Source organism: Mustela lutreola, chromosome 7, assembly GCF_030435805.1.
Source record: "Mustela lutreola isolate mMusLut2 chromosome 7, mMusLut2.pri, whole genome shotgun sequence".
NCBI lineage: Eukaryota > Metazoa > Chordata > Mammalia > Carnivora > Mustelidae > Mustela > Mustela lutreola.
The window spans coordinates 123,477,782-123,491,369 of record NC_081296.1 but is presented as its reverse complement, the minus strand read 5'-3'; the positions used below and the strand labels follow the sequence as shown (position 1 = coordinate 123,491,369).

Here is a 13,588-nt window from a genome sequence, read left to right as displayed (position 1 = left end):
TTTACTTAAATAAAGAACAGTATAAATGTTATGTGTGTTAAACCAATCTATCTATAATAGAATTGCCAGATAAAATATAGGAACCCCAGTTAATTTGAATTTTAGATGAGCTACAATGGTTTTTTTTTTTTTTTTTTTTTTTTTTTTTGTTTTTGTTTTTAGAGACTTTTTTTTTTTTTTTTTTTTTATAAACATATTTTTATCCCCATTGCACTATTGGGTATTTACCCTAAAGATACAAATGTAGTGATCCAAAGGGACACATGCACCCGAATGTTTATAGCAGCAATGTCCACAATAGCCAAACTATGGAAAGAACCTAGATGTCCATCAACAGATGAATGGATCAAGAAGATGTGGTATATATACACAATGGAATACTATGCAGCCATCAAAAGAAATGAAATCTTGCCATTTGCGACAACATGGATGAGCTACAATGGTTTTTATTATGTATGTCCCAACTATGACATGAGTCACTTACGTGGAATAGTAAATAATTTTTAATATAAATGTTTTTTATTTGCTACTTTTGGCAACCCAGACCCATGAGTAAAAAAATTAGTTCAGATCACTCTTACCTGTATTTTTTGTAATGTTTTCTCTGGGAATACTGATCAACCAGTAAGCTCGATCACTGAACTTGAATAAAGAAGACATCAGAATATAGTGTTTGATAATGTCAATGGCAACACTTACTTTGTTATATCCCACCTTATCTTTAAAAGTAAAAATTAAATTAAAACATCTAATGCATATACCCTTTACCCAGAAATTTCACTGTTCAGAATTTATCCTACATTATACTCACATATTTGTGAAATAAAATGAATTCAAGAATATTTTTCATCATTGCCTGTAATAGTAGAAGACTGGAAATAACTAAAATGTTAATTGATAATGTAAAATTCTATAAAGTGGCATACTATGCAACCGTGCTCAGGTAGCATAAAACTGAGGCGTTACTGGCTTGATGTGTCAGAGAACAGAGCTTGGTGTAGACAGAGAATTGGGGGATTTAAGGGGAAAATCCCAGGGTCAAAGGAACTGCAAGAGAGGTGAGCTCAGAGTTAATTATAAATTTCCCCAAATCCTGTGGCAACACATGTACAGAGGAGACCAATAAAGGCCATGTTAAAAAAAAAAACAACAAACAAAAACAACAACAACCACCATGAAAGTTAAAAAATTGAGCAGAGATAACAGCTGCTGAAACCATAGACAAGACAGTTTACAGTTTGTGTCAAGGCAAGAAAGAGCCTTTTACTCCACAACCAACAATTCCCACCCCCAGTAAAATCTCATAAGAACATAACAGAATCCAGAATTGCTACAGCTTCTTATCTTAAATGTCCAATTTTAACCAAAATGATATGACATGAAAAGAAAGAGAAACATGTAACTGATAAAAAAAAAAAAAAGTTAGATGACAAACTGACCCAGAGTGAGTCCAAAGAGCAGACGGAGACTTCAAAGCAGCTTCTACAAATATGTGCATAGGCTTAAAGAAAATGTCTTAGTGAAAGAATGGATAGGGAATCCCAGTACATAAATGAAAAATATAACAATAAAACAAGGTAAAAATAATGAGGCAAAAAGTTTAATAATGAAATAAAATATTTACTAGATGAGCAAATTTGAGATGGTAAAACAATCAATGAATTTAGAGATACAGCAGTTGAAATTATTCTATCTGAACAACGGGAGAAATGATTAAAGAAAAATGACCAGAGCCTTAGATATCTCCAGGACCATATTGTATGTTCTAAAATGTACATAATAGAGTTCCAATAAGAAAAGAGACAGAGAAAAGAGCAGAATTTTTTTTTAGAGAAATAGTGGCTAAAGACTTTACAAATTTGATAAACTTATAATCTAAGAAGTCCAGAGAAACCCAATCTGGGTAAATACAAAGAGGAACTCTTAGAAGCATGCAGAGGAAAATGGCATGTAGCATACGGGGGACAATAATACAATTAATAGGGGTGCCTGGGTGGCTCAGTGGGTTAAAGCCTCTGCCTTCAGCTCAGGTCATGGTTCCAGGATCCTGGGATAGAGCCCTGCATTGGGCCCTCTGCTCAGCGGGGAACCTGCTTCCCCCCTCCCCCCTCCGCTGTCCTCTCTAGTTACTTGTGATGTCTGTCTGTCGAATAAATAAATAAAATCTTTAAAAAAATACAATTAATAGTTGACTTCTCATTCAGAAACAATGGTGTCAGTTCACATATTCAAAATGCAGAATAATGTACTCAAAATGTTGGAAGTAAATGGGAGTCAACCAGAAATTCTGTATCTGACAAAAATATCATTAAAAAAATCAAAGTGACCACTATTAGAATTCATAAATGAGTTCAGTAAGGTTGTTGGATACAAGATCAATATATAAAAATTAATTGTATTACTACACACTTGCAAAGAATAATCTGAAGGTGAGATTAGGGAAGCAATTCCCTCTACAGCAGAATAAAAAAGAGGGGCACATATGTGACTCAGTCAGTTAAGTGTCTACCTTCAGCTCAGGTCATGGACCCAGGGTCCTGGGATCAAGTCCTGCATTGTTCTCCCTGCTCAGGGGGGAGCCTGCTTCTCTCTCTCCTTCTCCCTGCCACTCCCCCTGCTTGTGCTCTCTCTGTCTGTCAAATAAATAAATAAAATCTTTTGAAAAAATAATACAAAAGAATAAAACATTAGGAATAAAATTAACAAAAGAATTATAAAACTACAAAGTATCATTGTAAGAAAATTTTAAAAATCTAAATAAATAGAAAAACATCCTATATTCATGGATGGACAGATAATATTATTAAAATGGTAATACCACCCAAATTTATCTATAGATTCAACACAATCTCTATCCGAATTCCAGCAGGCTTCTTTGTAAATATTGACAAGCTTATCCTAAAATTCATATGGAAGCTAGCAAATTCATGTAAAGACTAGCAAAAACAACCTTGAAAAGGAATAACAAAGTTGGAGGACTTGTGCTTCCTATTTAAAAACTTACTACAAAACAACAGTATCAAGACAACATTGAACTGGCTAGGATAGATATGGATCAATTCAATAGAATTGAGAATCCAGAAATAAACCCTCACCTTTACTGTCAACTGATTTTCAACAAAGGTGCCAAAACAATTTAGTAGGGAAAGAACAAGAGTATTTTCAACAAATGGTGCTAAGACAGATGTCCACATACAAAAGTATGCATATGGATCCCAACCTCACACCACACACAAAAATGAACTCAAAATGGATCAAAGACCTGCATGTAAAAAGTAAAACTATGAACCTCTTAAGAGAAAACAGAGAGGGTAAATCTCTGTGACATTGGACTAGGCAATGGCTTTCTACATGACACCAAAGAACAAGGTCAACAACAATGAAATGTGTAATTAGGCTTCATCAAAATAACTTTTGTGCAAGGAAAAAGACAACTCAGAAAATGGGAAAAACATTTGCCAATCATGTGTCTGCTAGGGGATTTGTACTGAGAATATAAAGACAAGAATAAAAAGACCACCCAATTAAAAATGGACAAAGAATTTAAATAGATAGCTCCACACAGAAGATATTCAAATAGACAATAAACATGTGGGAAAAAATGCCAAACATCATTAATCATCAGGGAATTGCAAATCCAAACCAAACAAGATAGCTCTTCACATCCACTGGGATGACTATTATCACCAAACGCTGACAATAACACCTGTGGGTGAGGATGTGGAGAAATTTGAACCCTAATACAATGTTGGTGGGAAGGTAAAAGAGTGCAACCACTCTGGAAAACAGCCTGGCAGTTACCAGACTGTTACCCTAGGACCTGCCAACTCGATTTCCCAGGTAGGCACCCAAGAGAGATTAAAAAAAAAAAAACATATTTCCACACAAAGATTTGTGCACAGATATTCATAGCACCATGATTCATCGTAGCCCCAAAGTGGAAACAACCTAAATGTTTAGCCACTGACAAATGGATAAACAAATCATGGTGTTGATACCATGGAATGTGATCTGACAATAAAAAGAAATGAAGTCCTGACATGTGCCTCCACGTGGACGAAACGTGCAGAGGTCACGCTAACTGAAGGGAAGCCCACAGAGAGCGACGTGTTGTAGGATTTCATTTCTCTGAGACATTCTTAATAAGCAACTCCAGAGAGACCCACGCAGTGTAGTGTTGTCTACATCTGAGAGCAGAATCTGGACGGGGGAGTGACTGTTAATGGGGATGGGCTGTCTTTTCACGGTCATGAAATGTTCTAAAATTAGATAGTAGTGATGCTGGCGCACTCTGTGACTATATTAAATTGCATTTGATTGTGCATTTTAAATAGGTGAACTGTATGGTATGCAAATTATATCTTAATAAAAATACATTTTTTGTTATCCCCCCAAATGAGAGTGAAGTAAAGATATTTTCGAGGGGATAAAACTCCCAGAGAATTCATCGCCCACAGACCTGCTAAAAAACCGTATGTATTTTTTTCCTTAACTTCTTAAGAACTAGCGCTTGCTTCAGCAGCACACAAGCTAATTTCTTAAAAACTATTTAAATCAAAAAGTGTAACATTGTATTGTTAGGTTTAAAACATATAGAGATGTGCTATTATGGAGGAGTTGTTTTTGAAAAAAACACATCCTATAGGAGAGAGTATGCTTCTTATTAATAATATCAAAGAATAAAATAAAATATTATTACCAAAGTTAAATTGAAGTGGAAGATGCCTGTATATGTACTATTTATAATTCCCAAACTCGGAGCAAGTCCTCCTGATGTGAACACACCTAGAAATTCCTTCGACGTAAGCTCACTTTCAGATTGGAAAGAGCACTCGATTTTCTTTGGGAAAGAGGGGAGAAAAAAAAGTAATGACAATTTGATGGAGAGAAGCATATTCTACATTAATTTAAAAGTGAGGGATAGCTATGAAAATAGATGCTGCCAAAGACTGCTATCTGCAGTAATTCTCGTCTCTGGGCAGTGGGGGGGTGGGGGAGGAATCTCTTTTGAAAAAGCACACTTCTAGAACTCAGTCATCTTTCATGCCAGTGTCATAACAGATTTCCAATTCATTAATCTAATAATCTTCGCTGTCCAAAAATGGACATATAGTTATTACATTTAATAAATATAGAATCAAAGCCATCTGCCATCACATGTAGAAATCCCTCTTTGATTTTATTTTATTTTATTTTATTTTGTCTTATTTTATTTTTCTCCTGTTATTCTGTCTTTCATCCATTTATTTTACAAGTGCCAGGTACTGAATCTAAGAGAGGAGGCTCAGTCCTCCTCCACGAATCTTAAGTACTTATCTTATAGAAGATCAAATGTCATCATGAACATAAAACACTCTGAAAATGCCTGACACACATAAACATTTTATAAATGTTAGGCATCATTTCTACTAATATCACTTCTAGAACTACTATATCACAACCATCCAAAATGTAGGTAAGTTACAGTTAATTCTCTATTTAAGAGGACAAAACTAGGGATGATCAGGGTTAGGTATCCTGCCCGAAGGCACACAGACTGTGTGTGTCTGTGCATAGCTCCAAGATCTGACCCCAGCTTGGAAGGTCTCTCTTCCTCTAAAGCCCATCTTTCTCCATGATATGTAATCACAAAGAGGAAAGGTATTTTTGACTCAAACGGCATGCACTTCACAACAGTTGTGAGTATAAAAGTAAATATATGTTTGGCATATCAAGAAGGAACAGGAAACTAAGTCAAAAAGACTTTGGGGGGGGCACCTGGGTGGCTCAGTGGGTTAAAGCCTCTGCCTTCAGCTCAGGTCATGATCCCAAGGTCCTGGGATCGAGCCCCACATAGGGCTCTCTGCTCTCTGCTCTCTTCCTCCTTTCTCTCTGCCTGCCTCTCTGCCTACTTGTGATCTCTGTCTGTCAGATAAATAAATAAAATCTTAAAAAAAAAAAAAGACTTTGGGGGAAAATATATTTGTCCTTTTTTTTATTATATTCATCGGAGATTTTCAAGCAATCTGTATATTTTTTCTGAGCTTACTCTTTTGTTAGCATTTGCAGGATGTCTATCTTAATAGTACATTTTATTTTATTTTATTTGGGGAGTTATGTGTGTTTAAATGCCTTTATATGAACTGAAGAAATAAAATTATCCCTATCCCAATGACAACTGCAATGTGGTACTCATTATAAAAGGGAAAGATTCTTTCTTTGGGTCATATGAAGTAAATTTCTCTAACAGGCTACATCTGTCAAACTTCCAAAGGACAAATCAGATCCATAAAAAATAAAGATCATTACAACAAACCAAACCTTTTAAAAAGGGCAAGGGATGTATCTAAAAAAATAAAAAATAAAGCAAAACCACCCAGGCTGTTTAATGGCTAAATGCAGTTATTTTACCTGATCCAAGCGGAATGGAATGAAAAAAGATTATTATTTACATAGGATTTTACCTCTCCAAGTCTGAACATAGTAGAAGGTATTTGAAAAGAGTATGGTGCTACTGGTTTTCAACGTGGAGTTAAAAAGACTGTAAGGGGTTGTTGCATACTATTAGGGGACCTTACCAAGTCATCTGAGGAAAGATACAACTTGATTATTTCTTTCTTTTGGGGAAACCCTTGGTTATCACACATAAAGTGTTTCTCCATATCACCTAAATGATACAAAACATACACATATTTTAGGTCACTGATAGAAGAACTTCCATTAAAAGAATCATATTTTTTAAAGTGACAAAATAATTTTAAAAGAGTAAGAATTATAATTCTATATTTTAAATTCAGTATTGAACAAAAACCAGTTCTTGACTCATTTCTAATATTTTTTAAAGTTTCCAACAAATTTCATTATCCAGATGCAAAGTCAATAAGAACTTTTTTTTACTTTACATGGTTCTGAAAGATATATATTAAACATTCCATCCAAGAAAAATAGAATACACATTTTCCTCAAGTGCACACAGAAGTATCCCCCGGCTAAATCACCCAAAAAGAGACATAACAAATATAAAATCTAAGAAGACTGAAATCATAACAAGTACATTTTCTGGCTACAATGGTACAAAACTACTGATCAATGATAAAACAAAGCTGGAAATTCTGCAATGTATATATTAAATAGTTCTTGATTCTTAAAGTCCTTGGTGAGCACAGAAAAGGAACAAGAGTTAGAGACTGAAGAGAGAATTTGTATTTTAATAGAGAGCTATTGATAGGAAAGTGACTACTCTCCCAAAAGGTTGGAGAAGGGGTTGGGAGGAAGATCCCTTCTCCTTATCTTGATCAGAAGTGAATCTCTGTAGAAAGCAGAGTCGGATCCTGTGGGGTTTTATCCATTCTGTCAATCTCCATCTCCATGACTTTAGGCTAAAGCCCAAATTCCAGCCAGGTATGCAAGTAATTCTATGACATGAACCAGTTTCCTATCTTTCTAACATAGTTTACTTCTTCTATACCTTCATCCTGGCCAAACTGAAATCCTTACTGCTCCCCTCACATTATATGATTACCTATTTCCATGACTTTACCTTCACTTACCCTGATGTTGTCTTTGTAAATTCCTCTCCCCCACAAATGCATAGACACAGATTACTCGTTTTGGGGACCTAGACTGATTGCCCTCTTTTGTGCAAAGCTTTCCCTGACCACCTCCTCAGGTGGAAGTAAATGCTCCCTTCTCTGAAATCTCATAAATTGACCTGTGACTCTCCAATCTGAGATTATACCCATCTCTGTATTATATATTCCCCAGTAGAACCTAGGACTCAACGTTATCCTTGAGTTATCCCAGGACTCAAGCATTTCTGCAACACACCTGTGAATAGAAGATAGCCCGAATCCTTCTCTTCCTTAGTCAGTCAACAATTGTTTTAATTAAGCATCTACTATGTTCTAGCAGGTCTAGTCCAAAATGCTAGAAAATCTAGACAATCTGCACACATGGAGGTGAACTGCCTTGTCTTATTCCTTTTACAAAGCATTTCCACCGTAAAAGTCCTACTGGGTAATTTAATCAATGTATTACTTTCAGAAAACTGTCTTCAGCCTCAATCTCTCTTATAATTCAGTTTACAGCTCATACCAGATGTAACCATGTAGGAAAAAGCAAAACAAAAAAAAACCCAAAAAACAAAACACTATTTAAATTATTAAATAATTCAAGTTTTTCAAATATGAAATGCTCTTTCAGCTTGAAATATTCTAATACTTATAAGTGATGAAACTCCATATCTAAGGTGTCTATGTACACAACTTATTAACAATAGGTTCATGGCAATATTAGAAACCTCTGGACAAAAACACAATAAATAATACCTGGGAAAAATTGAAAGACAACGTAAAGAAGTACCAAAAAATATATTTTAATTGTTAGTGAGGAAGGGAATAAAGAACTCCTACAAGAAAAAAGAGAGTCTAAGAGTCTAAAACTTACCTTTATTATATATTATTCCTGATGAAAAATCAAGTATGTTCAGAAGTAAAATTATAATACATAAAAGTAGCAATCCCATCTATTGAAAGAAATAAGAATTATTTCTGTTCAATCACTTTGAACATATTTTTAGTTTCTTTTTGACAAACAACTACATAGTAAAGAAGTCATCTATTCCTTTAAGTTAAAATTATTTCCTTTTTTTGTGACAATGTAACAGTTGACAAAGCTCTACATTTACTTCCCACTTGGTATTAAGGACATTTATAAATATAACTATTGCAAACTAAAGAGCTCTGGCTCTGGTTTTTCTTCAGTGTGGACAACCGTTGGGAGGTGTGATCAATTCTACAGCTGTGTAAAACAGAGCCTGACTTGAAAAAGACTGAGGACAGTAGAGCTGTACCTCGATCAGACATTTTGCCTGCATTCATTTTGAGAGAGATTAATGCACATGGGTCCTGAGCCTCCCTGCGTGTTCTCCCCATGTGCCAAGCATGCAAAGTCCTGGATACATTTTTTTACCCAGGCCTTTTCTCAGAGTTGTGTTTGTGGCAAGAAACCTTGAGGGATGAAGGGGACCTGGGTGGCTCAGTCAGTTAAGTGTCTAACTTTGGCCCAGGTCATGATCTTGGAGTTCTGGGATTGAGCCCCATGTCCAGCTGTCCGCTCAGCAGGAAGTCTGCATCTCCCTCTCCTTCTGTCCCTCCCACTGCTTATATTCTCTCTCCAATAAATAAAATAAAATCTTTTAAAAAATCCTTGAGAGATGAGGTAACATCTCCCTTGGATAAGAGGAGCGTAAATCTGGTAAATCTCCCAAGCTCAGTGTTCTTCCCCTATAATTCACCTCACTGTGTGTGTAAGCAAGCCTCTTTGACAGGCTGGAATGTGTTCCCCTAAAAATTGATCTGTTGAAGTCCTAACCCCCAGTACTCAGAATGTGGTCATATTTGGAGATAGGGTCTTTACAAAAGTGGTAAGTTAAAATGAAAATTAGGGTGGGCCCTGATCCAATGTGACTGGGGTCCTTATAAGAAAAGGAGATTTGGGCACAGACAAGTGCAAAGGGGAGACGATGTGAAGACACAGGGAGAAGATGACTAAGGAAAGAGGCCTGGAATGCATCCTTCTTTCTCTGTCCTCAGAAGGAACCAACCCTGCTAGCTCTTTGAACTCAGACTTTAAGCGTCCAGGAGTGTGAATCAATAAACTTCTGTTGTTTAAGCCACCCAGCCTGCAGTATTTTGCTCTTGTAACCCTACTAAGCTAATGCAGCTTTCCTGATGGATAGCTGCTCCATGGCATTGGGGGGACATGGGGAACTGGGGTGAGCAGCATGCTGAAATTCTGGCTACTGCTTTTGCTGTGAGTGATTAAGTCCTTTGTCTCTGACCTAGGAGTTCTTGTCTCTTTTGCCAGCATCCAAGAAACAGTAACAGACTGACTTGCCAGATGTAGGTGAAGCATAATCCAGATGCTGCGGGGCTCCTGACAACTACTGAGTAAATTCAACTTAACTGATGTTGTTCCTCTCTCAAAATGGCTTTGCTTGATTCAATACATTTAGCCAACAACATAAAGCTCATTCATTGGATTTTTAAATTGGTCATCTTCAGCACATGGTCAGGGAAGAACTATGGTGTCTTTTTTTTTTTTTTTTTTTTTTTTTTGGTCTCCTAAGAAAACAGTTTTCACAAGGTAAGACTAAACAAAAGTAGGGTAAACTGTATGAGCATGGTGCTATGCTCAATTACATTTTTGGTGCGAGAACAAATTTAACCTTAATTGGAGAAGTCATCACAGTCAAGCTGAAAATAGTGCCTTTGCCAGGAAAATCTTGTATTAGTTCACTAAACATTCACATTAAATGACATAACACCATTAAAAGAACCCATCACTTTTTCTCATCCCTAAAAAAATGGATCTAAATGCATTTGTGCTCTAGGGCTCCAGGATGGATGACTTATTTTTACATTATCCTTAGAGCTGTTTGAGTTCAGTTCTCATGAATACATACAAAAAGATCTCTAATTTCACTTGAGTGAATTCTCTCTTCAACCCAAGAACTTAAAAACCTACTTTAAAAGGCTTTTAAGTGCTTTTATTAAGGGCAGGAAACCTGAGAGAGCATAACTGAAGGGAGAGACAGCTAAGGAAGGATGTTTGGGCTCTCTGTGGATCTCCTAGTAGCTACACATTCCCTGGTTCTAGTAATTCAGCCCATATTCATTCTTTTTTCATTTAGACATGGAAAACACTTTAGAGTTAATATATGAGACCCGAAGTTACATGTCGAAAGTCCATCACTAGCTAGTAACAGAGCCAGGCTTACACCAAGATCTCCCAATTCAAAAGATTTAGGCAGCTGACTAGGATGCCACAAAATGAACATTCAAAAACAAAGATATGAAGGATTTGAGTAGACTTGACCTCTCACCAAAACTGCTTACTGTGTCCCCCACAATTCTCTTGCATACTTTCATTAGTCTCATGTTCCACTTCTTCAGTATCACAAGTTTGCTCAATTTTGTACCACCTGCTTTCAACAACCAACCATCTCCTGGTTAGAGAGGAGGCACTGACTGTGGCCTAAGATTGGCTCTGTCCATTAGGATGTTTGATCTTTGGACAATTACTTAACTTCTTCATTCAGTAAAATAGGGATAACAGCTACTTCAAGGTGTTGTTGTGAGAACTGAACGAGTAACATACTTTAGACATTTAACAGCTGCTTTACATAGACTCAGCAATTGATAAATACTAGCTCTGAATCCATGTCTTGATGAACTGAAGCAGCGGCTTTATCCTCACCCCATTCCTTACTCACTCTATTAGCAGTAAAATTACCTCCAGTTACCCATCCCATTTAATAATGATGAATTCTATATAATGGCCAGATGTAAGTCACATATCTGGGTATTTCTATTCTCTAGCACCAAAAAAAAAAAAAAAAAAAAACAAAAAAACAAAAAACTGAGAATTGCCCCCAAAGAAGGAACCTACGTTTTCGACCATCTGATTCATTTTTAGTCACTCTGTTATAGACTAGTGATTACATTATCAATAGGTACTATAGCAGGGCCCTTACTTTAATATTTCTTACTGTGATTGCCTCCAATAGAATGACCGACTAGTTGCACTTTTCTTTTTCGTATTTTCCCAAGCTTTCTTCCATCCAGGCTGCGAAAGAAGACCAAGGTCTGAGGTTTCAGTTTACTGGCTTAGTAGTCCACTAACTTTGGTAACAGCCAATCAGCTGCTACCAAGTACAGAAGCAGGCTTAGAAAATCTAAAGGGTAGGCAGTTGGAATTTCCAATTAACTGCCTCCTCCAGAGTACCAAAGGTCATTTTCTCTAAAAATCTAAGAGGTGGCGTTTCTCCAAACCTACCATCTCTAATACATCTGCCAGGAAGGCTCAGAAACCTACATATGACTATTTTCAAAATCCAAAAATCCTCAGTGGGACTACTGAGTGTCTGAGAAAAAACATAAATGCTAAAAAGAAATGCCAACTACATACCATGTGGTCTAAGGGAAGAAAAGCTGTTAAAGAGAGCTTCCTAACTGTGTCTTCAAGGAAGATTGGGACTTTAGAAAATTAAAGAAGACCTTGTTGACAGGGTAAGCAGGATAAGTAAACCCACAAAGTCCAAGGATGAGAACGAGCCGTGTATGTGTGGGAATCAGCAAGACCAAGTGATCTGCCAGTCTGTTCTCTGTGAATGTCCCTTGTCTGGTTGATTAAATCTACTTAGTCTGCCCTGTGTGACTTACTAAGCACCCTGACAAGGCATGAATGGTCACAGGAGCTAGCAATTTCTTTAATAATGATGATAAAACCTGTCTTACACTTATGCTCTCCTGCAGACATCCTTTCAAAAGGCCATGTAGAATCTGCTAGTGTGTGGGTTTCATCTATTCCTGGAAGAGCCTATAGAAGAAACACTTTCCTTAGGGTGCCTGGATGGCTCAGTCGGTTGAGTGTTCAACTCTTGGTTTTGGCTCAGATCATGATCCCAGTGTCCTGGAATTGACCTCCAGTTCAGGCTCTGTGCTCAACGCAGAGTCTGCTTGAGACTCTATCTCTCTCTCTCTTCCTCTGTCTCTCTACAACCCCGTGCGCGCGCACACACACACACACACACACACACACACACACACGCATTCTAATAAGTGAATGAATCTTAACAAAACAAAACAAAACAAAACACTTTTCTCTTACCTTTTCTTGTGACCTTGACCTAAAGAAGAAAGTTATTCCTCAATCTAGAATCATGTGCATAACTCAACAAAATGCTTTTTCTGTAATAGAAAGTCATTAGAAAACTGGGCTCCTTTTTGTTGCTGGTTTCTGATGACAGAAGGTGATGAAGCTTTCTTCTGGAAGCAAGCTGTAATTTCTGGTCTCTGTAGCAACTCTGTGGTAAGCTGCTTCCCTGGACTGCATCAAAATAGGAACGTCTGAGCAGGGTTGTATACGCTGATGGCCCTCAAGAAATTTATGAAGCAGGTGACATCGCCCTCTTTGGCCCCAGCAACACCTTTGTTTCCTTTCCCTGTTTGTCCCCATGTAAAGCTTCCTCCCCCCTCCCCCATTGAGTAATGCTTTCCTTCCCTAGAACATAAGCATCTGCTTCAGTCAGACTTACTGATGAATTAACTTTGAGGTGATTGAGTACCAAGAGAACTCCCAGGCAGGTGATTTACCCATAGCAGCGCAATGATAGATGTTCTTCCCCCAAAACACAAGTCAGGGGGTGAAATTAATGGTCTTACAGAAATAAAAGAGAACCACAAAATTGGGAAACACACTGACCCTACCCCCAAAATTTCCACCTACTTCAAAACTGAACATCACTAAAACAACAAAAGAGGATGCTTTTGATAACGAAATCTACACTCAACTCACACCCCCTCCTTGAGGCTGGTCCAGATAAAATACGATGTTTGACAATGAACACAAAGTGGCAGGCAACATCATACAAAGCTCTTAGAAGACAGAACATGGGAATTCAAACATTTCAGCAGATGAAAATATTCTCCCTGCCAAAAGCAACAAACAAACAAGAAGTAGAAAGGAGAGAAAACTGTAACAGAACACTCTAACCAGAATTAAAATGTTAAAACAAGAATATGCACATAAAAACAAAAATCACCTT

General features: G+C 37.1%; 1 protein-coding gene across 4 annotated transcripts in view; it reads right to left on the bottom strand.

Annotated features, from left to right (window-relative positions):
• Positions 1 to 11,693, bottom strand: part of CATSPERB (cation channel sperm associated auxiliary subunit beta) — a 127,295-nt gene extending 115,602 nt beyond the window's left edge. For 3 of the 4 annotated variants that reach the window (XR_009355753.1, XM_059182482.1, XM_059182484.1), the window contains exons 1-5: positions 11,516 to 11,693; positions 8,425 to 8,503; positions 6,558 to 6,646; positions 4,700 to 4,840; positions 582 to 642 (exon numbers count right to left, since the gene is read on the bottom strand). Coding sequence is in view for 3 of the 4 variants with exons in the window: in XM_059182482.1 (XP_059038465.1) it covers positions 582 to 642; positions 4,700 to 4,840; positions 6,558 to 6,646; positions 8,425 to 8,503 (370 nt within the window). In the remaining variant the exon portion in view is untranslated. The remainder of the gene's footprint in view (positions 1 to 581; positions 643 to 4,699; positions 4,841 to 6,557; positions 6,647 to 8,424; positions 8,504 to 11,515) is intronic. The other variant, XM_059182483.1, reaches the window with a different exon arrangement.
• Between the last annotated feature and the right edge of the window lie 1,895 nt (positions 11,694 to 13,588).